Raw genomic sequence first — 26,269 nt, 5'->3', positions numbered from 1 at the left:
TGCTATGAACATTGGAATGCCATGTATCTGAATTAGAGTTTTCTCCAGATATATGCCCAAGAGTGGCATATATGGAAACTCTAGTTTTTCAGGATCATATGGAAACTCTAGTTTTTTAAGGAGCCACCATATTGTTTTTCATAGTAGCTGCACCAGCTTATACACCCAGCAACAGTGTAGGAGGGTTCCCTTTTCTCCACAGCCTCTCCAGTATTTGTTATATGTAGACTTTTTGTTGTTGACCTTTGTAACCAGTGTAACAATAGGGGAGAAACTAATCTGGTAATCTTTTAAAAGTAAATTAAAAGTAATGAAGAAAGTAGAGTGTATTTTTAAAGTGATTAGTCTACTTTAAGAAAAGGACAACTCAAGACCCCAATTTAAGGACTTAGTATGTATAAAACAATGATTAACATAAAAATTTTAAAACATCTGATGTCATTGCTAATAGAGAAATGTGTATCAAAACTACAGTGAGGTATCATATCACACTGTTTTTGTTTTATATATACTAAGTCATCATTTCCTTCTTCTCTTCTATCTCAAAAAAGAATTTTTCTTTTCTAGCCACTTTTATCCATGTTTCTGACTCCAGCCAAGTTAGGTTTTATTATTTATGATATTTATAGCTGTTTTGGTACAATGTTTATTTCCTGGTTTTATTAGTATTATAAGTATTGGAAGCTATGTCTATTCCTCACAATGTTCATTTAATTGAGATGTGATAGTGTTAAAAATGTTTCTGTTATATGAAATTTGAGCATATAATGTGCTTATATATAATTATTTTTTATAATCATTTAATGACCACCCACAAAATGTTACTTATGTATGTATTTCAGATTATCAGCATCCAAGAAATAGAATCAGCCATGCACGCACTCCTTTTAAAACAAGCCATGATCTTTATGAAACGCAGGCAAGATGAATTAAAACATGAATCAGCGTATTTACAACAGTTATCATGTTAGTGTTTTTCATGTTCAATGTGATTTTTTCTTCATTAAGCTAAATTGTTAGCTAAAAGATAAAAATATTTCTATTACTATATAAAAAATGTTTATTGTGTATTTTCCCACTGACCTTTCACCTACCCTCTTCTAAAATTCCCAAACCATTTTAAAATCTGGGCTTCAAAATGTCTTAAATTAAGTCCAAATCTAAAAAAATTAAAATTATGACTTCTAATCACTTAGTGTTTGAAAGAAAATATTTATATGACCATGTAATGATTATTTTGAGATGACGACATAAACATATAGACTGTGTCAGAAGCCTAACTTTATAAATTTTCCACAGATTGATTGTGGAAGTTAAAGAAATTCTGGTGGGTTTCAGTATAGAATCATCTATAAGATCTCATTATATTAATAAAGAATTGGATGCAGCCCTTTAATTCTCACACTGATTTTGTATTTGCAGAGATGTCTTCCTTTGATTAAGGTGCTGTCAGGGTATAGTGAAAGAAATGAGACCACAACATCAAGTAGATGATAAAAGCAAAATCAAAATGACTCAAATATATGACATTTAGTTGGTCATAAGTTGCAGTATATGCTAAAATAGGAGATAATATGAATGACGTATTGGTAATGTGTTTCTAGAATTTGACCATAGGGACAGGAAAAAAAAATGGTGAAAACTGCTGAAAAAGAATACAAGGGAAAGAAACTTTATTTTTGTTACTGTTCTTGAGTGCTGAACTATATTCACCAGACAAGGTACATTTTATTAGATTAGCAAACTCAATACCTATTAATATTGTGGTAGAGAGTTAACATTGCAATTTCATTGCATGATGAAATATGCAATTTAAGCATAGTCTATGTATGGATGTTTATATATACAAATATGTATACATACCTAAAATATAACTTTTGTTTTCAAAATGTTTCACTGTATTTCTTTTTAGAATTTACAGTATAAAATCAATTTTATTCATTAACAGACAAACCTGAGACATCAATAAATAAAAGCTTGGCTATGGATGAAAAAACTCAGTGGATTTTAGAAGAGGCTGAATCTCGAAGGTAACTAAAGACTTAAAGCATCACTGAGCAAGTATTTTTCATAGTTTAAATATAGTTAATCATATAGTATAAATGCCTATAACCTGGCATATTAATCTGTGAGAATGGTGTAAAACCAAAATTTAGTTAAACAGTCCTCTACCCCATGGTTTAAAGACACACTTATGTATTTGAATTAGTTAGAAGGAATGTATAAAGTGGTATTTATCAGGTTGGGACTGTCTCATAGGAAGCTAGTCCTAAATACATTGTTACTCCTTTTTCCAAATTATGGGAGTGTCTAACAAGAATAAGAGAGAGAATCAGTTCAGATTAATGAAGTTAAAATATCAAAAATATTAATATAAAATTGTGTGAAAGTATGATTGTTTATTTCTGGGCATTTTAAGTAATGATGACTTTTACTTTTTGTTTTAAAGCATTTATTTTCATATTTTATTTTTGGTTTATTGCAAAATACAGGGCACGAAGAAGACAAGCAAGGGTTCTTTCTGGGAATTGTACTCATGAAGAAGGAACATCTAGTGATGATGAACTGTCTTCAGCAGACATGATTGACTTCCAAAAAAGCCAAGGTCAGTTATCAAGTTTCTGATGTGTCTTAATTGAAGTACTGAAATGATAGAAAATCTTTGCCATGATTGCCCTTATATTAAGCTATCCAAAATAGTTGGGAAAATTCAGAATAAATAATACTTTTTTTTCCTTATTAGACTTGTCTTTAACTCTGAAAGAATGGATAAAATGGAGAAGTAGGATGAGTATTCCTGCATCTTTATAGTTTTTTCCCCTCAACCTTTTTCATCTCCTGTTATAAATGAGCCATGAACATTTTTGGCTTCATTTCTCTGCTACATACTTTCTATATTATCATTTCTTTCAGTTCTTTAAAATACTTATTTATTTTTCTAGGTCTTTTTGTTTGTTTGTTTGTTTTTGTGTTTTTGTTTTTTTTTGTTTTTTTATCAATTTTATTTTATTTTTTCTTTCAGTTATCAAAATTAAAATACTTATTTATTTGGCCGTCCCTGCACCAGCCCAGGTCTTAACTGTGCCAGGTCTTAACTGTGGCTTGTGGGATCTAGTTCCCTGACCAGGGATTGAACCTAGGCCTGCTGCATTGGGAGCTTGGGGTCTTAGCCACTGCACCACCACGGAAGTCCCTATTTGTTGTTCAGTCGCTCAGTCATGTCCAGCTCTTTGCAATCCCATGGACTGCAGCATGGCAGGCTTTCCTGTCCTTCACAATCTCCCGGAGTTTGAATTTGAATTGAATTTATAGTAAAGTCCATTTTTAGCATTGTAAGGAGGTAAAATATGTACAGCTGAAAGAATGTAGGCTTTACAGTCAAATAGATGAGTTCAAAGAGGGAATCTATTCTATGTGACCTTAAGCGAATTACTTGACTTCACTGTATCTGATATTGTTGTTTGCTTTTTCTTTGTCTGTAAACAGATAGGCTAGAAACACTTACCTTTTAGGGAAGATAGTTATGATAATGACATGAGATAATGTGTTTATAATGTTTTGGCATATAACAAGGGCTTAATAAATGGTAGATTTTATCAGTATCAGTTGTTATTAAGGTGTTTTTTTTAAATTAAAACTAATTTATATGTTAATGTCAAGAATAACTTTCAACTCAGTTGATTACATAAGTTATACATAACTATGTTTATAGGAATCAAACTTAAAGATCACAAATGTAAAATGTGTAATATACAGAGACTCATTTTCTTCACAGGTGACATTTTACAGGATCATAAGAAGATTTTTGAAGATGTACACAGTGATTTTTGTAATATCCAGAATATTTTATTGAAATTTCGACAATGGCGAGAAAAGTTTCCTGATTCTTATTATGAAGCTTTCATTAGTTTATGCATTCCGAAGCTTTTAAATCCCCTAATACGATTTCAGTTGATTGACTGGAACCCTCTTAAGGTATATGAGCTTAACGTGAAAAAAATAATCCTGATCACATTTAGTTACTTCAGTCCTCTTGTTATCAGGTTAACTATAATATAAAATACCTCACCTTTAGGGATGGAATTAATAATCATGCTTTGGAGTAGTCATTTACCATTTCTTGGTTCTCACTCTGTTTTAAGGCTAACACATCAGTAAAGGAAACACTTTAAAAAAATCTTCTGTGGTAAGTTGAAGATCACTCAAAAAATAAAGGTAATATTAGACCATAAGACAGAGAAGGCAATGGCACCCCACTCCAGTACTCTTGTCTGGAAAATCCCATGGACGGAGGAGCCTGGTAGGCGGCAGTCCATGGGGTCGCACAGAGTCGGACACGACTGAGTGACTTCACTTTCACTTTTCACTTTCATGCATTGGAGAAGGCAATGGCAACCCACTCCAGTGTTCTTGCCTGGAGAATCCCAGGGACGGGGGAGCCTGGTGGACTGCCGTCTATGGGGTCACACAGAATCGGACACGACTGAAGTGACTTAGCAGCAGACCATAAGAATTTTACAATCTGAGTGAAATTCAAAATAGGTACCAAGAGTTATGACGTTGGAGATGACATAATGGGAATACTTGGCTAGGAAAGCTACAATGAAGATGAGGAATTTAAATGAGGATTTAAAGGGTATATAGAATTTAAACAGGAAGAGAGCAAGGAAGAAAAAGGTGTTTTGTAAAGGTACATGGGGAGAAATAGTAGTTTTGTAGAGACTGCATAGATTGTAAATCAAGAGATACGAACTTGTTTTGATAGGTAATGGGAGGAGTGACGTGATGAAGGTAATGATTTAGGAAGCTCTGAGCAATAGGCTAACTTGGAGCGTAGAGAGAAAGAGGTGAAGATAACTGAAAGGCAGTTGCTGTAGCCCAAGTCCAAGGAGATGAGTTCCTCACACAGGGTGATAGTGACATAGCAAAGAGGAAAGAAAGGGTTGATTACAAGTGATTTTATGAAGAATCAATAAACTGCTGCGAATAACCCTAACAAAACACATCAAAATAGTGACCCCAAGGTTTGGATTCTAAGTTATTAGGACAACGGTAGTTCCATTCATAGAAATGGTGTCTTTTCAAAGAGGGAAAAGGTTTTCAAGGAAGTTTTACATTATAGACAATGAAATGATGATGGGACATCCATGTGGTTAAGCAAACAGAAATGAGAAAATGAAATTCTAGGAAGAGAGGAGAGCTGAAAATAAAGACTTAACAAAGGGTGAATCCCTTTTGCTTGACTAAGGCGGATCTTCCTCTGCCCTAGTCATGCATGCCTTTAGACTTTCTGTTAGGTTCAGGGCCATACAGTGTTCTTAGTTTAGGAACCAGGCTTATCCCTAAGGTAGCTGGTTGGACGACAGCCTAGTTGTTAACCACTCAAGCTGAATTGAGTATTCTGTCACACATAGCAAAGATCTGTTCATTCAGTCATTCAACAAATAGTAATTGGCTATCTGCTGTTTGCTTAATAATAAGATAAGCCACATGCAAAGTATACATTTGTGCCAGTGAGACTTGGGAGAGCCAGAGTGAATTTTGTATAAGGTAAGTATATCTTTAAAAGCAAATTCCATGGATATTTTAACTGCTATTGTTATAAATGTATATTTTGTTCCTAACAGTACCTGCCATTTAGTAGGTCCTAAACACAGGGGGGGCATTTCTGGACATCAATAAACACGTGAAATATAGTATCCTGTCTCACTGCCTAGACATCATGTGTTAGTCATGCCATGCTGTCTAGCCTTGGTGGTCTAGTACTGTATGTGCGTGAGTGCTGTCGCTTCAGTCGTGTCCAACTCTCTGTGACCCTATAAACTGTAGCCCTCTGTATATGTTGGGTTAAAATATGGAATTATTCTCCTTTGATCCTTAGAAAAGCTCTGGTAATTACTGAAAAAGTTAACTATATAAAGATAAAAATTAAGAATTTATTTATAACTTGGATAATTTTATTTATAAGTTTGATTCCATAGGTTTAAAACAGATGCCATGGTTTACATCTATAGAAGAATTTATAGATTGCAGTATGGAAGATTCAAAGAAGGAAGATAGTTCTGATAAGAAAATCTTGTCCACTGTCATCAACAAAACAGTTATTCCTCGACTTATAGGTACTGTTTTGTAATCTTGATAAAATTAAATTGTTCTTTAGCTAAGTATAAGATCCGTCATTTCTGTTACAGTCACAAATTTTTTTCGTTTTTGAACACAACTGTAATATACAGTAGAAATCAACAGATTTAGAATTTAAGCTGATTAAAAACAGCTTGTTTGTGCAAGTGACTGGCTATCAAACTCCTGATCCTCTTGGACCTTTAGTATTTGTGACATTCACATTACTTTAATAGTTACTTTTATAAGTCATTTATTAGTGGCACACTTCCATCTCTACTATGTGTATGTCTTTCCCTTAACTTCTCCCCTTACGTTTCTTCTTCTTTTTTTTTTAATTTTTATTGGAGTATGGTTCATTTACAATGTTGTGTTAGTTTCAAGTGTACAGCAAAGTAAATCAGTTATACATATATCCACATTTTTTTTTTTTAGATCCCTGTCCCACGTAGGCCATTACAGAGTTTTGAGTAGATTTTCCTGTGCTGTATTGCAGGTTCTTACTAGTTATCTGTTTTATATATAGTAGTGTGTCTAGTCAATCCGAATCTCTCAATTAATTCTTCCCCACATTTATCCCCTGGTAACCGTAAGTTTGTTTTGTACAGCCATGACTCTACTTCTGTTACGTAAATAAGTTTGTTTGTAGCCTTATTTTTAGATTCCACATAGAAACCATGTCACGTGATATTTGTCTTTCTTTGTCTGACTTACTTTACTCAGTATGACAGTCTAGGTTCATCCATGTTGCTGCAAATGGCATTTTTTGTCTTTTTTATGGCTGGGTGATAATATTCCATGGTATATAATGGAATATTACCACATCTTCTTTATCCATGCCTTTGTTGATGGACATTTAGCTTGTTTCCACGTCCTGGCTATTGTAAATAATGCTTCAGTGAACATTAGGGTGAGTGTATCTTTTCCAGTTATGGTTTTCTCTGGGTTATATGCCCAGGAGTGAGATTGCTGGGTTATCTGGTAGTTCTGTGTTCAGCTTTGTAAGGAAGCTCCATACTGTTCTCCATAGTGGCTGTTGCAATTCACATTTCCACCAACAGTGTAGGAGAGTTCCCTTATCTCCACACCCTCTCCAGCATTTATTGTTTGTAAATTTTTTGATGGTGGCCATTATGACCTGTGTGAGGTGAGGCTTCATTGTAGTTTTGATTTGCATTTCTGATGTTGGTCATCTTTTCATGTGCTATTTGGCCATCTATATGTCTTCTTTGGAGAAATGTCTGTTTAGATCCTCTGCCTTCTGAGTTACTTATTGTTTGATATTGAGCTGCATGAGCTGTTTGTATATTTTGGAGATTGATCCTCTTGTTAGTTGCTTTGTTTGCAAATATTTTCTCTCATTCTGAGGGTTATCTTCTTGTTTTGCTTATGGTCCTTTGGTGTGCAAAATCTTTTAAGTTAAATTAAATCCCATTTGTTAATTTTTGTTTTTATTTTCATTGCTCTAGGAGTTGTATCAAAAAAGATCTTGCTGCAATTTATATCAAAGAGTGTCATGTCTATGTTTTCTTCTAAGTTTTTTTAGTGTCCGGCCTTACATTTCGGTCTTTAATCCCTTTTGAGTTTATTTTTGTATATGGTGAGTTTCTTCTTTCTTTAAAAAAACATTACTACATTTCCCTTACTCCTCCTACTAGTACTCAGAGCTGTTGGGCACTGATGTTTGTGCCTCAGTCTGAATTTGTTTTATCTGAAATTATACTTGGTAAGGATCTGTTCCACCATGTCACTGAGAATGGATTCTGACTGCAAAGTCTGCAAACTCTTAAAAACTAAAGCAACCTGCTTTATATTGCTTCTCAGCCAACTTGACTAAACTTTAAAGATTTTCCTCAGAATAATTTACAGTGCAATCATGGGGTATCTTGGAAAGATAGTGCTTTTAACCATTTACTTTTAGCTATTAAGCATTATTAATGATAGCATAGAATATATATGCCTCATTTAAGTATTTATCTGAAAATTCCAAATACTTCACTTTCAGTTCAGTTCAGTTCAGTCGCTCAGTCGTGTCCGACTCTTTGCAACCCCATGAATCGCAGCATGCCAGGCCTCCCTGTCCATCACCAACTCCTGGAATTCACTCAGACTCACGTCCATAGAGTCAGTGATGCCATCCAGCCATCTCATCCTCTGTCATCCCCTTTTCCTCCTGCCCCCAATCCCTCCCAGCATCAGAGTCTTTTCCAGTAAGTCAACTCTTCCCATGAGGTCGCCAAAGTACTGGAGTTTCAGCTTTAGCATCATTCCTTCCAAAGAAATCCCAGGGCTGATCTCCTTCAGAATGGACTGGTTGGATCTCCTTGCAGTCCAAGGGACTCTCAAGAGTCTTCTCCGACACTACAGTTCAAAAGCATCAATTCTTCGGCGCTCAGCCTTCTTCGCAGTCCAACTCTCACATCCATACATGACCACTGGAAAAACCATAGCCTTGACTAGACGGACCTTTGTGGGCAAAGTAATGTCTCTGCTTATGAATATGCTATCTAGGTTGGTCATAACTTTCCTTCTAAGGAGTAAGCGTCTTTTAATTTCATGGCTGCAGTCACCATCTGTAGTGATTTTGGAGCCCAGAAAAATAAAGTCTGACACTGTTTCCACTGTTTCCCCATCTATTTCCCATGAAGTGATGGGACCGGATGCCATGATCTTCATTTTCTGAATGTTGAGCTTTAAGCCAACTTTTTCACTCCCCACTTTCACTTTCATCAAGAGGCTTTTGAGTTCCTCTTCACTTTCTGCCATAAGGGTGGTGTCAACTGCATATCTGAGGTTATTGATATTTCTCCCAGCAATCTTGATTCCAGCTTGTGCTTCTTCCAGTCCAGCGTTTCTCATGATGTACTCTGCATATAAGTTAAGTAAGCAGGGTGACAATATACAGCCTTGACGTACTCCTTTTCCTATATAAAACCAGTCTGTTGTTGCATGTCCAGTTCTAACTGTTGCTTCTTGACCTGCATACAGATTTCTCAAGAGGCAGGTCAGGTGGGCTGGTATTCCCATCTCTTGAAGAATTTTCCACAGTCTGTTGTGATCCACACAGTCAAAGGCTTTGGCATAGTCAATAAAGCAGAAATAGATGTTTTTCTGGAACTCTCTTGCTTTTTCCATGATCCAGCAGATGTTGGCAACTTTATGGTAGCTCTTTTTGAGCTTCCTGGTTAATTGCATACTGTCCTCTAGTGCCATCTATATCTGGGGTGTTCTTCAATGGCCATGTATCACTCATGAGTATCATATTAAATAGTGCAGATGTCAGATGTTTTTTTCTTTCATCACAGAAAGTTCTTTCGGACAGTGCTTTTCTGCTTGATTTTCAATCAAAAAGAACTAGAAGAACAAATCCAGATCTCTTCTTAAGAGCACCAGATCTCTTATCAGAGTAACTTCTGAATATATCTACTTGGCAACTCAAATTCCAAATGCAAAATCACATTTCTCATCTTTGTTTCAGACTTGTTCCTCTTATATTCCTTCTCTAGAAAGTGGTACCTCCACCTACCCACATATTCAAACCAGAACCTCCAAGTCATCTACTCCTGCTTTTTTCTTACCTCTTTATATAAGCAATTGCCACATCCGTTACTTTTTTCCTTTTTCTAACCCATTTTCTATACTTAAGCCATGGTGATCTGTCTAAAAAGTAAGTCTGATTCTGTCATACCTCACTTAAAACACTTTATTCTAAACTGCCTTTAGGTTGAAGTCTAATCTCTTTAACATGGACTTTTCTAGGACTTTCAGGATTTTGTCTCTGTTTAGTAGTTCTCTAGCCCCATCTTTTGCCAAGCTCAATTCCTTCATCCCCTCATCTCCACCTCTACTGGTGGAGGTAGAAGGAGAAGCTATCTTCTCCCTGGCTTTTATGTCTTCTACACTCCATCCACCTGACAAATCCCTTAACCCTATACCTCTTTCATCTAGCTAACTAACTCCTCTTCATCTTTCAGAACTCTATATAGACATCATTTCTAGGAACTGGGTTAGGCATACCTTTTCAGGGTTCCTGATGTACTCTAATCCTTAGGATGGTACCTACATTATAATTGCTTACCTAAGCAACTATACATATATGTATATAATATATTTGTATTTGACATTAGACAAAATTGTTCTGAGGCAACCCTAATCTTACTGCTGTATTTCTAATAGTTAATGCTAGGCACATAGTAGACTCTAAGATTATTACAAGCCTAATCTTCTAGATGCCTGAGAAATCAGTTTTATATTTGATTTGGGGTATTTTTTTAACCTATTTAAATTTAAAAAAATATTTAACTTATATTTTACAAGAGTCAAGCACAGTTGTTAACTTCAGCATATACATCAGTAAACAAAATAATAATCCCTGATGTTATGGAGCTTTCATTCTGTGAAGGAGATAAACGATGAACAAGTAAAATCTATAGTGTGTTAATTACAAGGGCTGAGGAGAAAAGTAAAGTAAGGGGGAAAGATACAAATTATGAAAGAGGAGTGCAATTTAAAATAGTTTGGCCAGGGAAGGGCTTCCTGGGAAGGTCACAAATGAGCAGATTTCCAAAAGGAAGTAAAGAAGTGGGCCAAATGAATGTCTGAGGTGACAGCATCCTAAACAGCACATGCAAAGGCCCTGAGGCAGGGGCTATCTTGATTTACTTGAAAAACAGCAGATAGGCCAGAGTAACTTTAGTAGAGTGAGCAACAGGGACAGTAAGAAGAGGTTAGCAGGATAACAGTGGCTGTGTCATATGGGGCCTTGTAATCATTTGTAAGGACTTTTACTGTAAGTGAGCAAGAAGCAATTGGAGAGTTTTGAGCAGAGAAGTGACAAGATCTGCCCTATCATTAAAACAGACTTATTCTGGTTCCTGTGTTAAGAATGAACTGTATGCAGATCAATTATGAAGCTTTTTCAGTAATCTAAGCAACAGTGGTTTGACTTGAGTGTTAAAAATGGAGGTGGCTGGAAAGTGGTCAAATTCTGTATATATTTCAAAAGTATTAACACTAACAGAATTTGATATGGATTGTGGAACAAGAGAGAAAGAGAGAAATCAAGAATGACTTAAGTGGTTTTTGGCCTGAGCAGCTGGAAGGACAGAGTTGCCATTTTCTCAAATGGAAAAGACTGAGAGGAGCAAGTTTTGGGTGGGAGGTACGGCAAGAGCTCAGTTTGACACCTGTTGGGTTTGAGATGCCTATCATCCAAATGGAGCTGTCAACTAGGCTATTAAATATATGAGTCTAAAGGACAGATCCACGTAGGAGATATAAATTTGGAGTGCATGTAAAGCCACAAAACTGACTTGCCATACTAAGGGTATAAATAGGAAAGAGAAGGTAAGTGACCTGAGTCCTGAGGTCCAGCATTTAGAAAGTAAACAGGAATACAAGCAAGACAATAAAGGAGACTACAGAGGTCAGTGAGAAACCAGCAGTATCCTGGAAGCCAAGTTTAAAAAAAAAAATGTTGTAGTTATTGCTGTTAAATCAGATGGAGACTAGAATCAGCCGTTGGATTTCGCAATGTGAAAGTTAACTGTGACTTGGTAAGAGTAGTTTAGGAGAACAGCTGGAGGTAAGGCCTAACTGAAGTGAATTCAGGAGTTTGAGGAAAGAAATTGGAGATAGAAAGTTTCAACAGTTATTGAGTAATTTTGTTGTAAAATGAAGGAAAGAAATAGGGCAGCTCTAGAGAGGAAAGTAGAGTCAACAGAGGGATTATTTTTAATACAAGAGAAAAAATTGTAGAGTGATGGAAAAGATCCAGTAGAAGTGATGGTGATACTGAAGTGAGAGGGCAGAATTCCAGGAGCAGAATCTTCAAGTAAGCCAAGGAGTCTTTTGTACAAATAAAAGGTTGGCATTAGCAAGGAGGCTAGTGCTTCATCCACAGAAATGGGAGACAAGTTAGAACTTATGGGCGCAGATGCTGCTAGATTCATAGATGCTATGGTAGGAGCTTGTGGAGCTTCTCTTCTGATTGATTCTGTTTTTCTCATCAAATTGGGAATTAATCAACTGACAGTGAGAGCAAGGGTGGAGAAACGAAATCATAAGAAATAATCATCTGGAAGAGTAGAGTCCGTTAACTGAGAGCAAGGAGGAAGGAGAAGGCAGGAAATAACTGTCTTGCAAGAGGGAAAGAGAATGGGCCAGAGAAACAAAATGTGATTGCTGGACAGGGTTTTGGTCTCACTGGAGTGTCATGGTGATCAATTTAAAGTGTACTTTTTTCCAGTCATGTTTTAACTGCATGGTTGCAGACACCAACACTGTGACAAGGTGATTTAACTAGAGTTGCAGTTGAGCCATACAAGTTCAGCAAAATGCAAAAAAGACAAGAAAATTGAGTATGTATGCAAATACATAATGTACTGATTGGCATTGATTTTTTTAAACCACAAGAGGAGGGAAGTAGCATTTGCAAAAGGCCTCAATTGTTTATATGTGACCAGCAAAGTAGTCTAGTAACTAAACTGTGCACCACTGAAAATTTGTTTCAGGCTTTGTAGAATTCATTTGGGATCCCTTGTCAACCACACAGACAACAAGTTTAGTAACGCAGTGCAGAATGATTCTTGAAGAACATTCCACTTGTGAAAATGAAGTTAATAAAGGCAAACAGGTAATAATGTCTAGAATTATGAATTTCTTGATTTACTTTTAAATCAATATAATTTATTATAAATCTTTGTTTACAGCCGATGCAGAAGTAATTATCAGAACACTATTGATGAAAAATATTTAGGACCGACCATTTTTTGCTCAATATAATTAGTAATATGAAAGGATACACCTTGATATTTCCAAACATTCTTACAGGAATGGTAATCATTATAATGGAATACACAAACATGCAGTAAGACCCAGATTATTACCTTCATTCTCATTAGCGTATTTCTCTCTGTTCAATGGTCTGATTTGTTCAACAGGTCTCATGGCCCAACTACCTGTTTTTCAGGTTTGTGAATGTACATTGGCCCTGCAGAGATGAACAGGCATAAATACGTTAGTACACATTAATTGCTTCTAAAAGAAAATAAAACTAATTACATTTGTTCTTTTGGCAAACATCTAGTAATAGTATGACCTTACTTTAATTTTAAAAGTAGATTAACATTCAGTATTTTAACTAGTTATCTGTAATCTGCATAGTCAAGAACAGTTAGCTCTTTGAGGATTCAAAATTTAATAGGATAGATTTTCAGCATAATGTAGAATTGAGTTTTACTGAACATAAAACATAAAGAGGAAGGAACTTTTCAGAGGCTGTGGTAAGAGTTTCTTGAATCTTTTATTGCAGTACTCTTTTTTTAAATCATTTGTTTGTTGATGATAATATTGTAGATTGATGCGGTTGAAAGAGTAAGACAATTTTATGTTGAGTTTTAAGAGAATTAAGAGAGAGATTCACAGACTGGAGGATACCCAGAGTGGAATAATCAAAGTAGTTGAAAAGCAAGGAGACATGTTATATTCATATTCTGTGCACCAATAAGTCCCAAGTAATGAAGGAAAGAAGCTGTAAGAAGAAAACGAGAGAAGAGGATACCAGCATGATTCTGCCTTCAAGAATCATGTAATCTTAGAGGAAAAAAGATACATATAAACTGTTATTTGAAGTAGGAAGTAAGTGGGAATGAAAAGACTTACTTGTCTAATTCCTGCTATGTACTCGGTACTCTGTTAGGTCTTGTTCCTGTGTCAGCCCACTTAGTTCCAGCAATCCTGTTAAAAATGGGTGATAGGGCTTTCCTGGTAGCTCAGTGGTAAAGAATCCGCCTGCCCGTGCAGGAGACATGGGTTCGATCCCTGGTCCAGGAAGATCCCACATGCAGTGGAGCAACTGAGCCCGTGTACCACAGCTGTTGAGCCTGTGCTCTAGAGCCTGGGAGCCGCAATTACTGAAGCCTGTGCGCCCATGCTCCGCAATGAGAGAAGCCCATGCACCACAACTGGAGAGTAGCCCATGCTCACTGCAACTGGGGAAAAGCCTGAGTAGAAGCAAAACCCAGAATAGCCAAAAGTAAATAATTTTTAAAGAACAGATGATAGCTTCATTTTACAGATTAAGAATCCGAATCACAGAAACCTGTTCACAGTAATACCTTGAGTTAGAACTAATATTTGTACCTTGGTTAGTCTTACTTTGGGCATCCTCAGAGGCTCAGCGGTAAAGAATCTGCCTGTGATACAGAAAACACAGGAGACATGAATTGGATCCCAGGATCGGGAAGATCCCCCGGAGGAGGGTATGGCAACCCACTCCAGTCTTCTTGCCTGGAGAATCCCATGGACAGAGGAGCCTGGCGGGCTATAGTCCATAGGGTTGCAAAGAGTCAGACACAACTGAAGCGACTGAGCACACATGCACTGTCTTACTTTAAAACCCAAGCTCATCTCACTGACCACATTGCCTCTCCAAGAGTGGTCAGATAAAGTGCTGTGAAACTTCACAAAAGAACCAGGAGAGAGAAATGTCAGCAGTGAAAGAATGTTTATTACATGTGACATTTGAGCAAGGACCTAAAGGAAAGAATAGGATTTGAACATTGTAGCAACTGAAGGAGAAAGGGCATTTTCCACTCACCTCCAACAGGATAAAAACGTGAAAATCATGCAAGAATTAGATTCAACCTGAAAGAAGATGTACTTGGAGATAATGTTTATGTTTGATGAAGGAATAGATTTATTTTGTGTTGTTACAAAGCATAGTATCAAGACAAGTATGTTAGAGCAAGCAAACAGCTATATAATCCTATATTTGCTCTCTACATGGAATTATGTAATTATAGCCTAAATGTAAATAGTGCATTTACATGTAAAGTTTTTTAAACACTTCCACATTTTCTCATTTGATCCTCAAAACCTTGTAAAACATGTTGATTTTAATTATATTTTTACAGGTGAGGAAGCTAGGGCCTAGAGGGCCAAGTCACTTTATAAGATCACTTTTAACAGTGGCAGACCTGGCATTTTGTAACCACTAAAGTCTTTCAACAGTTTATGGATTCATTCATGAAGTTTTTATACTGGTAATCTTAATTCTGGAAACCCTTCTACTATGAATGTTGGAAATGGGTTTTTGGCTTTACTAGGAGACTAGAACTACATCAGGACTGTTCAGCTTTGGCATTCTTGGCATTTGGAACCAATCTTTCTTTGTGTGAGACTCTTCTGTGCAGTAATCTCCCTGGTCTCTACTTACTAGGTGCTAGTAGCAGTTCCCAGTCTTGACAACCAAAAATACCTCTAGACTTACAAAATATTCTGAGGCGTGGCAAAGTTCCTCCTAGTTGAGAATCAGTGTACTATGTAATATTCCAGGTTAGTAACACAGATTGCTGGTGAGCTCACTCTGTTTTTCTTAGTGATATTTAAAGAATTGAAGAGAATGAGAAGGGCTCCAGAAGCATCAATCAGACAGCACAGTTCCTGATTTTCAAGTGAAAAGTAAATGATTCTGTAAGCTAATACCTGGTGAGAATAGCTTTAATTCTGGAGTTCTAAAATAGATTATTACAGAGATGGATTATGAACACTTAAAATAAGAAAGCAGTGATTACTGTAACCTCTCATTGATGGGGTTCCTAAAACCAAATATTTGTCAAAGCATATTCTTCCATATTCCTAATATCTCAGTTACTTCCACTAAGTAAGGTACCGTACAGGTACAGTATATAATTATTTAAATATGTTATAATTTTCTTACAGATCAAATGTGGGGGGTGGGGAATAGGGTATAGTTAGATACAAAGAAAACCAGTAAAAGTACACCTAAAGAATACTGATTCATAAGGCTGGAATCCTCTCAGTTGTGTTCTGTTTGGTATTTTTATTGAATTGGAGTATGTAAAATGCTAATGAAATTTCTCAATGACAAAAGACTAGGAATTCTATCATAAATCTATGGATAACAGAATTAGAATCCAAAAGAATTTCAAAACACTGAGAAAAGGACTGACTCTCAAAATATAAAATGTAAAAAGAATATACATAATGTCCTACCACTGTGTTCAAAAATTCAACTGCATAAGTAAAAGATGGGAGAGGCACAACTTTAAAGCAACACAGGTAAAACAGAGGGGATTGTAGTCATCCATAAACTCAGTATGAGTCAGCAGTGTCACTTGAGGAGCAGAAAGACTGATGGAAGTTCATCCTTCTAGGTGTCTGCTCTTTTGAGTAAAATTGTTATATGTGCTTTCTTCATTCCCCTGGGCTATTTGCATTTAATTTTAGGTTAAAGTATATTAAATGGAGAATGTCTAAGATGGTATGGGAAAGAGAAAATTTAGAAAAGTGAGATATCAATCTTAAAATCTGAAGTTTTCATATGGAAGGATGATTAGATTTGTTTTGCATAATCTTGAGAGGTATACTAAGAGCAATCTGTGGAAGGTGTAGGAGAGAAGTTTGTTTCTCATTCTTAACTGTAATCTAATGGCCCTTGAATCAAGGAAAATTGGAAGTGGTCAAACAGATGGCAAGAGTGAACATCAACATTTTAGGAATCAGCAAACTAAAATTGACTGGAATGGGTGAATTTAACTCAGATGACCATTATATCTACTACTGTGGGCAAGAATCTCTTAGAAGAAATGGAGTAGCCATTGTAGTCAACAAAAGAGTCCAAAATGCAGTACTTGGATGCAATCTCAAAAACGACAGAATGATCTCTGTTCGTTTCACGGTAATCCAAGTCTGTGCCCCAACCAGTAATGCTGAAGAAGCTGAAATTGAACGGTTCTATGAAGACCTACAAGACCTTCTAGAACTAACACCCAAAAAAGATGTCCTTTTCATTATAGGGGACTGGAATGCAAAAGTAGGAAGTCAAAAAATACCTGGAGTAACAGGCAAACTTGGCCTTGGAGTACAGAATGAAGCAGGGCAAAGGCTGATAGAGTTTTGCCAAGAGAATGCACTGGTCATAGCAAACACCCTCTTCCAACAACACAGAGAAGACTCCACAAATGGACATCACCAGATGGTCAACACTGAAATCAGATTGATTATATTCTTTGCAGCCAAAGATGGAGAAGCTCTATACAGTCAGCAAAAACAAGACTGGGAGCTGACTGTGCCTCAGGTCATGAACTCCTTATTACCAAATTCAGACTTAAATTGAAGAAAGTAGGGAAAACCACTAGACCATTCAGGTCTGCCTTAAATCAAATCCCTTACGATTATACAGTGGAAGTGAGAAATAGATTCAAGGGACTGTATCTAATAGACAGAGTGCCTGAAGAACTATGGATGGAGGTTCGTGACATTGTACAGGAGATAGGGATCAAGACCATCCCCAAGAAAAAGAAATGCAAAAAGGCAAAGTGGCTGTCTGAGGAGGCCTTACAAATAGCTGTGAAAAGAAGAGAAGCAAAAAGCAAAGGAGAAAAGGAAAGATATAAGCATCTGAATGCAGAGTTCCAAAGAATAGCAAGGAGAGATAAGAAAGCCTTCCTCAGTGATCAGTGCAAAGAAATAGAGGAAAACAATAGAATGGGAAAGACTAGAGATCTCTTCAAGAAAATTAGAGATACCAAGGGAACATTTCATGCAAATATGGGCTCAATAAAGGACATAAATGGTATGGACTTAACAGAAGCAGAAGATAGTAAGAAGAGGTGGCAAGAATACACAGAAGAACTGTACAAAAAAGATCTGCATGACCCAGATAATCATGATGGTATGATCTCTCACCTAGAACCAGACACTGTGGAATGTGAAGTCAAATGGGCCTTAGGAAGCATCACTATGAACAAAGCTAGTGGAGATAATGGAATTCCAGTTGAGCTATTTCAAATCTTAAAAGATGATGCTGTGAAAGTGCTGCACTCAATATGTAAACAAATTTGGAAAATCAGCTGTGGCCCCAGGACTGGAAAAGGTCAGTTTTCATTCAAATCCCAAAGAAAGGCAGTTGCAGAGAATGCTCAAACTACTGCACAATTGCACTCATCTCACATGCTAGCAAAGTAATGCTCAAAATTCTCCAAGCTAGGCTTCAACAGTACATGAACCGAGAACTTCCAGATGTTCAAGCTGGTTTCAGAAAAGGCAGAGGAACCAGAGATCAAATTGCCAATGTCCGTTGGATTATTGAAAAAACAAGAGAGTTCCAGAAAAACATCTATTTCTGCTTTATTGACTATGTCAAAGTCTTTGGTTGTGTGGATCACCACAAACTGTGGAAAATTCTGAAGAAGATGGGAATACCAGACCACCTGATCTGCCTCTTGAGAAATATGTATGCCAGTCAGGAAGCAACAGTTAGAACTGTGCATGGAACAACAAACTGGTTCCAAATTGGGAAAGGAGTACGTCAAGGCTATATATTGTCACCCTGTTTATTTAACTTATATGCACAGTACATCATGAGAAATGCTGGGCTGGGTAAAGCACAAGCTGGACTCAAGATTGCCGGGAGAAATATCAATAACCTCAGATATGTAAATGACACCACCCTTATGGCAGAAAGTAAAGAACTAAAAAGCCTCTTGATGAAAGTGAAAGAGGAGAGTGAAAAAGCTGGGTTAAAGCTCAACATTCAGAAAACGAAGATCATGGCATCCAGTCCCATCACTTCATGGCAAATAGATGGAGAAACAGTGGAAACAATGACAGGGTTTATTTTGGGGGGGCTCCAAAATCACTGCAGATGGTGACCGCAGCAGTGAAATTAAAAGATGCTTGCTCCTTGGAAGAAAAGTTATGACCAACCTAGACAGCATATTAAAAAGCAGAGATATTACTTTGCCAACAAAGGTCCGTCTAGTCAAAGCTATGGTTTTTCCAGTAGTTATGTATGGATTTGAGAGTTGGACTATAAAGAAAGCTGAGCACTGAAAAACTGATGCTTTTGAACTGTGGTGTTGGAGAGGACTTTTGAGAGTCCCTTGAATTACAAAGAGATCCAACCAATCCATCCTAAAGGAAATCAGTCCTGAATATTCATTGGAAGGCCTGATGGTGAAGCTAAAACTCCCAACTTTGGCCACCTGATGTGAAGAACTGACTTACTGGAAAAGATCCTGATGCTGGGAAAGACTGAAGGTGGGAGAGAAGGGGACGACAGAGGATGAGATGGTTGGATGGCATCACCAACTCAATAGACATGAGTTTGAGTAAACGCTAGGGATTGGTGATGGACACAGGGTCCTGGCCTGCTACAGTCCATGGGGTCGCAAAGAGTCGGACACAACTGAGCGGCTGAACTGACTAACTGACATACTCACCAGAATTGCAAGCTTTTAAAAACCCAAAAATACGACTTAGTAAAGGTGTAGGGGAACAGGATTTCTCATACTGACTAGTGAGACTATAAATGGGATACCCGTATTTCAGAAAACAACTTGGCATTCTCTCCAAAGTTGACATGAACTGGATTCTGACAATTCCATCTCTACATATATACCCATTAGAAATATATGCCCATGCATACTAAAAGACATGCTCTACAGGAATTTATATAGTAACATAATTCATAATAACCCCTAAACCAAAGACCAGCTAAATAAATGTTGTCAGGCAACAGAATACTGTGCTGCAATGAAAAGGCACCAGCCACTACAGTATGCAACCACATGGATAAATGAAGTTCTCTTGTACCTAATTTACAGTTGCTTTAACACCTAGGTCTTTGAGTGTGTACAAATTTGCACTATTCTGTTAAAATTGCTTCTTTTGGTTCATACATTTCTTTTTATTTCGTTCATACCTTTCTTTCTATGACTATCAGTGATGCTTTTACATTTTTTAAAAATAGGATTTACTTAAATCAATTGTTTCAAGAATGAAGAAGGCAATAGAAGATGATGTTTTTATTCCTCTGTATCCAAAGAGGTAAGAGTTGCTAATTTCTAGATTTTATGAAATAGTTACTCCTGGAATATAGATTCATTTAAGAGTATAATGTAGAAGAAACTAAACATACTGTTTTCAAAACACACATACCTGTTAAGATGCAAATTGATATTTCAACAAATATTTCTTAATCACCTTTTTTATGCCGTGTATGATATAATGATATTCCTGAGAACATGACAATTGGCATAGCCAGGTAGTTAGAAACACAGATTCTGGAGTGCAGATTCACCATTCCTAGACACTTGGCCTTGGGTCGAGACCAAGTGTCTTTCCATGCATCAGTGCCTTTGTATATAAAATGGACATTAAATTAATGCCTATCTCATAGGACACTGTGAAGATGAAGAGAGTGCTTAGAATAATACCTGACATGGAGAGCTGAAAATAAGGCCTAGAATATCACTGAGGGACCAGAAACTACATCTTCAAAATATATATTTACTTCTAAATGATCAGAGAGGTAGTATTTGATGCATATTGGTAGATTTGCTAAGAAAGCATCAGTTGTAGTAATGGATTATGGACTGAAGCTCACTCTCCAATGAGTACTCACATGATAGAAGAGTTCTATGGAAAGGAAAAAAGAACTAAGCTTGCTAGTTAATTTGAATCCTAAAAGATGCCTGCATGTAAAAATTCACCCCAATTAAGGTTTGTTGACTTCCCAGATTGCTCAGTGGTAAAGAAACCACCTGCTAATGCAGGAGATGCAGGTTCAATCCCTAGGTTGGGAAGATTCCCTGGAGGAGGAAATGGCAATCCACTCCAGTATTCTTGCCTGGGAAATCCCATGGACAGAGGAACTTGGCAGACTACCTTCCATGGGGTCACAAAAGAGTCAGACATGATTTAGCAACTAAACAACAACAACAATTAAGATTTGTAATGTTTTAGAGACATCCGGGGTCCCCTGATGGCTCAGTTGGTAAAGAATCCGTCTGCGATGTGGGAGACCTGGGTTTGATTCCCTGGATTGGGAAGATCCCCTGGAGAAGGGAAAGGCTACCCACTCCAATATTCTGGCCCAAATAATTAAATGGACTGTATAGTCTGTGGGGTCGCAAAGAGTCAGACATGACTGAGCCACTTTCACTTTCAGTGTTTTAGGTAACTAATATATCTGCACAGTTAAAAAGTAAGAATGTGTATTTAAAATTTTTACTAATGTTTAAAATGAAAAGTCTTATTCTCTCCTGCTCCTGACCTCCATCCACCCAGTTTTTGCCTTCTTTTCTGTACACATGCAAGAATACTCACTGTTGGTAATTTTTTTTTTTTTTTTTTTACCTTTTTGGAATTTCTCTCTGCAATTAGAATTAAATACTTTAGATAGAATTTTAATACTTACAATACAATTAGAATTAATCTTATTTCCCCCTCTTTTTTATAGCAAAGTAAGTATATTGTAGTCATAACCATTGTTTTGTGCCTTACTTTGACTTAGTACATCTTTGAGATCTTTTTGTGTCATCCACAGATTGTTTCCTCATGCTTTTTTAGCTGCACCATATGCCATTATATGGCCGTGTTGTAGTTGATGAACATGTAAGCAGTAAACCATTACTAACAGTGTTGTGAATAATTTTATGGACATAGTATCCTGTACATGTGCAAATGTATCTATAGAAGGCATTCTCAAACATGGATTTGTTGAGTGTGAGTGTACGTACATTAGTAATTTTATTAGATATCACCAGAACACCTTTAATTATATTGTTAAGACTTAGTTTGGTTGATTAAAAAAAAAAAGTAACCATTCAGTTCTTTAAACTCTGTTTCTGAAAGATGAACAGTCATTTGCATTTTCTTTCTTTTGCTTTAAATTAGTGCTGTAGAAAACAGAACATCACCACATTCAAAGTTTCAAGAAAGACAGTTCTGGTCAGGTCTAAAGGTAAGCAGAAAACTGCAAAAATAAAAAAAATTTTTCTTTCCAAAAAAGTTTACTATATAGTGAAGATCAGAAAAATTCTTCTGTAAAGGACCAGACGGTAAGTATTTTAGGTTTTGTAGGTCGTGTAATGTCTGTTGAACTGTTCAGCTCTGTCACTGTATTGCAAGCAGTCATGACAATATGTAAATAAATGAGCATGTCTGTGTTTCAGTAAAACTTTACTTTATGGACACTGAAATTTGACTGTCATATAATTTTCATGTCTTAAAGTTCTCTTTTTTTCAATCATTTAAAATTATAAAAGCCATCCCTAGTTCACCAACTCTACAAAAACAGACCATAAGCTGGATTTAACTCATAGGCCATAGTTGTCTAACCTGGGTCTAAACAGTAAAGGATGAAATCGGTGCTGAATCAGTGGCAATGGGGACAGTAAGGAAAAGATTGGTTCAAAAGATTTTCAGGATGAAGCATAGAAAGAACCCAATGACTGATTACAGAATTAATTCTACCCTGAAGAATGTAGAGTGCTAGCCAAGTTTCTGACTTTGGCACCCTATTAACTTATGGTGGCATTCTTTGAGGGCATTGGAGAAGGAAGGAAAGGTTTGGAAGGAAAGAAAGATAAGTGGACATAGTGGATTTAAGATATCTATGGGATAAAGGGAGGTACTTGAATACATGAGTCTGAATTACAGGAGACAGATCTGAGCTGGAGATTTGGGAGTTGATCACATTTAGGCAGTGTTTGGAGGCATGGTCATGAATGACAACCTCTGAGGAGAAGAAGCAGTGGGCAGACAAAGTGAAGTCTTCAGACAGGCCTTAAGAATAAGCTGTTAAAGTAAGAATGGTCACAAGAGAGTGGCATCAGGAGAACTAAGTGAAGGACTTCTGAGAACAAAGTATTAATGCCACTGAAGAGAATTAGAAGGAAGACTGAAAATGTTTACTGGGTTTCATAGTTATAAGGTCATGAATGACCTCAGCAAGAATAGTTCTGATAGGGTGGATCAATGCTTGTCATGTGATTGGGTCAGGAAAAAGGCTTTTCAGGAAGAGGGAGCAACATCAACAATGACATTGTGAAAAAGCATTGCATGTTAGTACAACTGGATGAAGTTTAGCACTTACGTAATAAATTTAGTAATGGAAAGAAAGTGGAAGCTACCATAGAATTCACATAAAGATCTGCATTTACAGGAGAGAAATGCAACCCGTATTACTTTGATTAAAATTTTATTAGAATTTCTTAAAAGGATTTTACCCCAAATATCTCCAAACTCACAGGTTATTATTAATCTTATTTTCTATATTAGAGCAGTGAGGTTCTCAGGTTTGATTGATTTCTCAAGGTCACATATTGGTGACAGTACGGCTGGCTTTAACATCAGTGCTTTTATGAATCCTGGGGTCCTGCAGTCTTATATCTGATGGCCCCAGCCTCCAAGAGAGAACTGATTGAGAAGGAAGATTATTGATCTGGAAAAGCTCCAGCAAGGTAATTTGAAATAGATTTTGAGCGATTATCCTAAGAAAAAATGAAGATAGGATGAAGAAATATATGCAGGTTGAGAAGAATCGAGTGTTTATTCAGAAATGTTTTCTATTCTAAAATTGACGGTCCCAACAGTGCTAATTGTGCTGAGAGTTTTACAGTTTGACCAGCTTTTTGTTTGTTGGAGACTATTACAGTTTTCCTTTGGAGAAAAGGTACAGAGTCACTTGAAATTTTGTTGTATTTTAGCTCTTTGGCAATATTCTTCTTTGGAATGAACTCCTCCCAGAAGACACCTTGCAAGAGCTAGGACTAGGGAAGCTGCTGAATCGTTACCTTATTATAGCTCTTCTCAATGCCATACCTGGCCCAGATGTTGTTAAAAAGTGCAGCCAGGTAAGTTGTGTAGAAATTGATCATCATTTTATCATTTTTAAAAGTTATTAAAATTAATTTTATAGCAAAATAAGTTAAATTGTGTTACTTACATAATAACAAATTAATTTAACAGACTAGAAATCCGGGAGAATCCAGTATTTAAAAATTAGTATACTGGTTAACTGTTTACAAAATGACTGTTGGATCCTCACCTCTCACTTAAATACCAATGTAAATTATAGGTAAAGTAAAAAATTAAGTGTAAAAAAAATAAAACTATAAAATACTGTACCAGGAAGATAAATGACTATACCTGATGTTAAGGGAGTCCTTTCTGAACTTTAATGCAAAAAAAAAAAAAAAGGTGAGAAAAGGTAATAGATTTGATAAGATTTTCGGTCAACCAAAAAACATAAACAGAAAGGTATCAGGACTATAAAAAGGATTGCATTTGAGTCAATTCTAATGAGGTGGATCAGCCTAGAGCCTATTATACAGAGTGAAGTAAGTCAGAAAGAGAAAGACAAATATTGTATATTAACGCATATATATGGAATCTAGAAAGATGGTACTGATAATCCTATGGGTAGGACAGCAAAGGAGACACAAACATAAAGGACAGACTTTTGGACTCAGTGAGAGAAGGAGAGGGTGAGATGATTTGAGAAAATAGCATTGAAAAATGTAGATTACCATATGTAAAATAGATAAACAATGGGAATTTGATGTATGACACAGGGTACCCTGTGACAACCTGGAGGGATGGGATGGGGTGGGGCAGGAAGTGGGTAGGGGGTTCAGGATGGAGGGGACACGTGTATACCCGTGGCCGATTCATATTGATGTATGACAAAAACCATCACAATATTGTAATTATCCTCCAATTAAATAAATAAAGGTAGCAGGATTATTTGATTATTGTTAAAACTCGAAGATGGGTTTATTGGGCTCACTATACCTGTTCTTCCCTTGTGGCTTCCCTTGTGGCTCAGGCAGTAAAGAATCTGCCTGCAGTGTGGGAAACCTGGGTTTGATCCCTGGGTTGGGAAGATCCCCTGGGGGAGGGCATGGCAACCCACTCCAGTATTCTTGACTGGAGAATCCCCATGGAAGAAGAGCCTGGTGGCCTACCATCCATGGGATCACAAAAGAGTTGGAGCAACTAAGCACAGCACATACTTATTCTTTCTCCTGTTGTTTATGTTTGGAATTTTCTATAATAAAAAGTTAAATAGAAAGAAAGTTGAAAAACAGAAAAATAAGTTATAATGTGCATAACGAGGATAAATACCCACATTTTTTTAAAAGCTCTCTACAAATCTGTAAACAATTTGAATGTGCTTACTGAAAATGACCAAAAGGCAAAGCAATCCCCCCCCAAAAAGAATATGCTAAAATAACCTCTAAACATGTAGAAAATATTAATAGTATTAATTAATATAATAGTATTAATATAATCAGAGAATTGATTATTAATTCCCAGTATTGTCATAAACACAGGAAAACAACAGTCCCACATCTGTCCAGGAACATCATTCATCTAGAAAGTGTGGAGAGGCAATTCTGGGAAATAGTTTCTGCACTGTGAGAAGAGGAATACAACTCCGGAGACTCTTTTGGCACAATCAATATAAAACCTTTAAAGTTCATACCCTTTTAAGGAACTTCCCTAGTGGTTCAGTGATTGAGAATCTACCTTCCAACGCAGGGCACTTGAGTTCGATCCCTTGTCAGGGAACTAAGATCCCACATGCCATGGGGCAACTAAGCCCGTGCACCACAACTAGAGCGCCTGCATGCCACAATTAGAGAAGCGTCCCACCACAAAGAACCATCAGCCAAAATAAAAAAATAAATAAAGTCCACATGCTTTTACATAGCAATTTTACTTCTAGGAAATTATCCTAAGTTAAAAAATCAATGGACATAATTTTCTAAGAATGTGGGAAAATATTTATATTCTTATATAAGGTTTTTTTTTTTTAGTATACATGTATATGTAATGTTAGATAGCAGTTCCTGAAAGTGTGAAAGTCAGTCGTGTCCGACTCTTTGCAACCCCATAGACTGTACAATTCATGGAATTCTCCAGGCCAGAATACTGGAGTGGGTAGCCTTTCCCTTTTCCAGGAGATCTCCGTAACCCAGGGATCGAACCAGGCCTCCCACTTTGCAGGCAGATTCTTCACTAGCTGAGCCACAAGGGAAGGCCCTAAGACTTCTTTCCAACCCAGGGATTGAACCCAGCTCTCCCGCATTGCAGGCATATTCTTTATCAGCTGAGCTACAAGAGAAGCCCAGGAATATTGGAGAGGGTAGGCTATCCCTTCTCCAGGGGATCTTCCTGACCCAGCAATCAAACCAGGGTCTCTGCATTGCAGGTGGATTCCTAGACAATTCCTAGAACTGTCTAGCAGTTCCTAGACAACCATTATTTTCCCAGCTATGGTTTTGTATCATGTAGTTTGTATCGTGTAGTTTTTAACTACATTATTTATCAG

General features: G+C 36.8%; 1 protein-coding gene across 6 annotated transcripts in view; it reads left to right on the top strand.

Annotated features, from left to right (window-relative positions):
* GCFC2 (GC-rich sequence DNA-binding factor 2) overlaps nt 1–26,269 on the top strand; it is an 85,667-nt gene that overhangs the window by 48,663 nt on the left and 10,735 nt on the right. For 2 of the 6 annotated variants that reach the window (XM_070379518.1, XM_005889037.3), the window contains 9 exons: nt 843–966; nt 1,949–2,030; nt 2,493–2,605; nt 3,776–3,975; nt 5,969–6,119; nt 12,633–12,754; nt 19,898–19,974; nt 21,826–21,892; nt 23,640–23,786. In XM_070379518.1, the coding sequence (XP_070235619.1) occupies nt 843–966; nt 1,949–2,030; nt 2,493–2,605; nt 3,776–3,975; nt 5,969–6,119; nt 12,633–12,754; nt 19,898–19,974; nt 21,826–21,892; nt 23,640–23,786 (1,083 nt within the window). Of the gene's footprint in view, nt 1–842; nt 967–1,948; nt 2,031–2,492; nt 2,606–3,775; nt 3,976–5,968; nt 6,120–12,632; nt 12,755–19,897; nt 19,975–21,825; nt 21,893–23,639; nt 23,787–26,269 lie in introns of those variants that run through there. The other 4 variants (XR_011466067.1, XR_011466065.1, XM_070379519.1 and 1 more) reach the window with 3 other exon arrangements.

Source organism: Bos mutus, chromosome 11, assembly GCF_027580195.1.
Source record: "Bos mutus isolate GX-2022 chromosome 11, NWIPB_WYAK_1.1, whole genome shotgun sequence".
NCBI classification, from domain to species: Eukaryota; Metazoa; Chordata; class Mammalia; order Artiodactyla; family Bovidae; genus Bos; species Bos mutus.
This window is presented reverse-complemented; position numbering and strand designations above follow the sequence as displayed.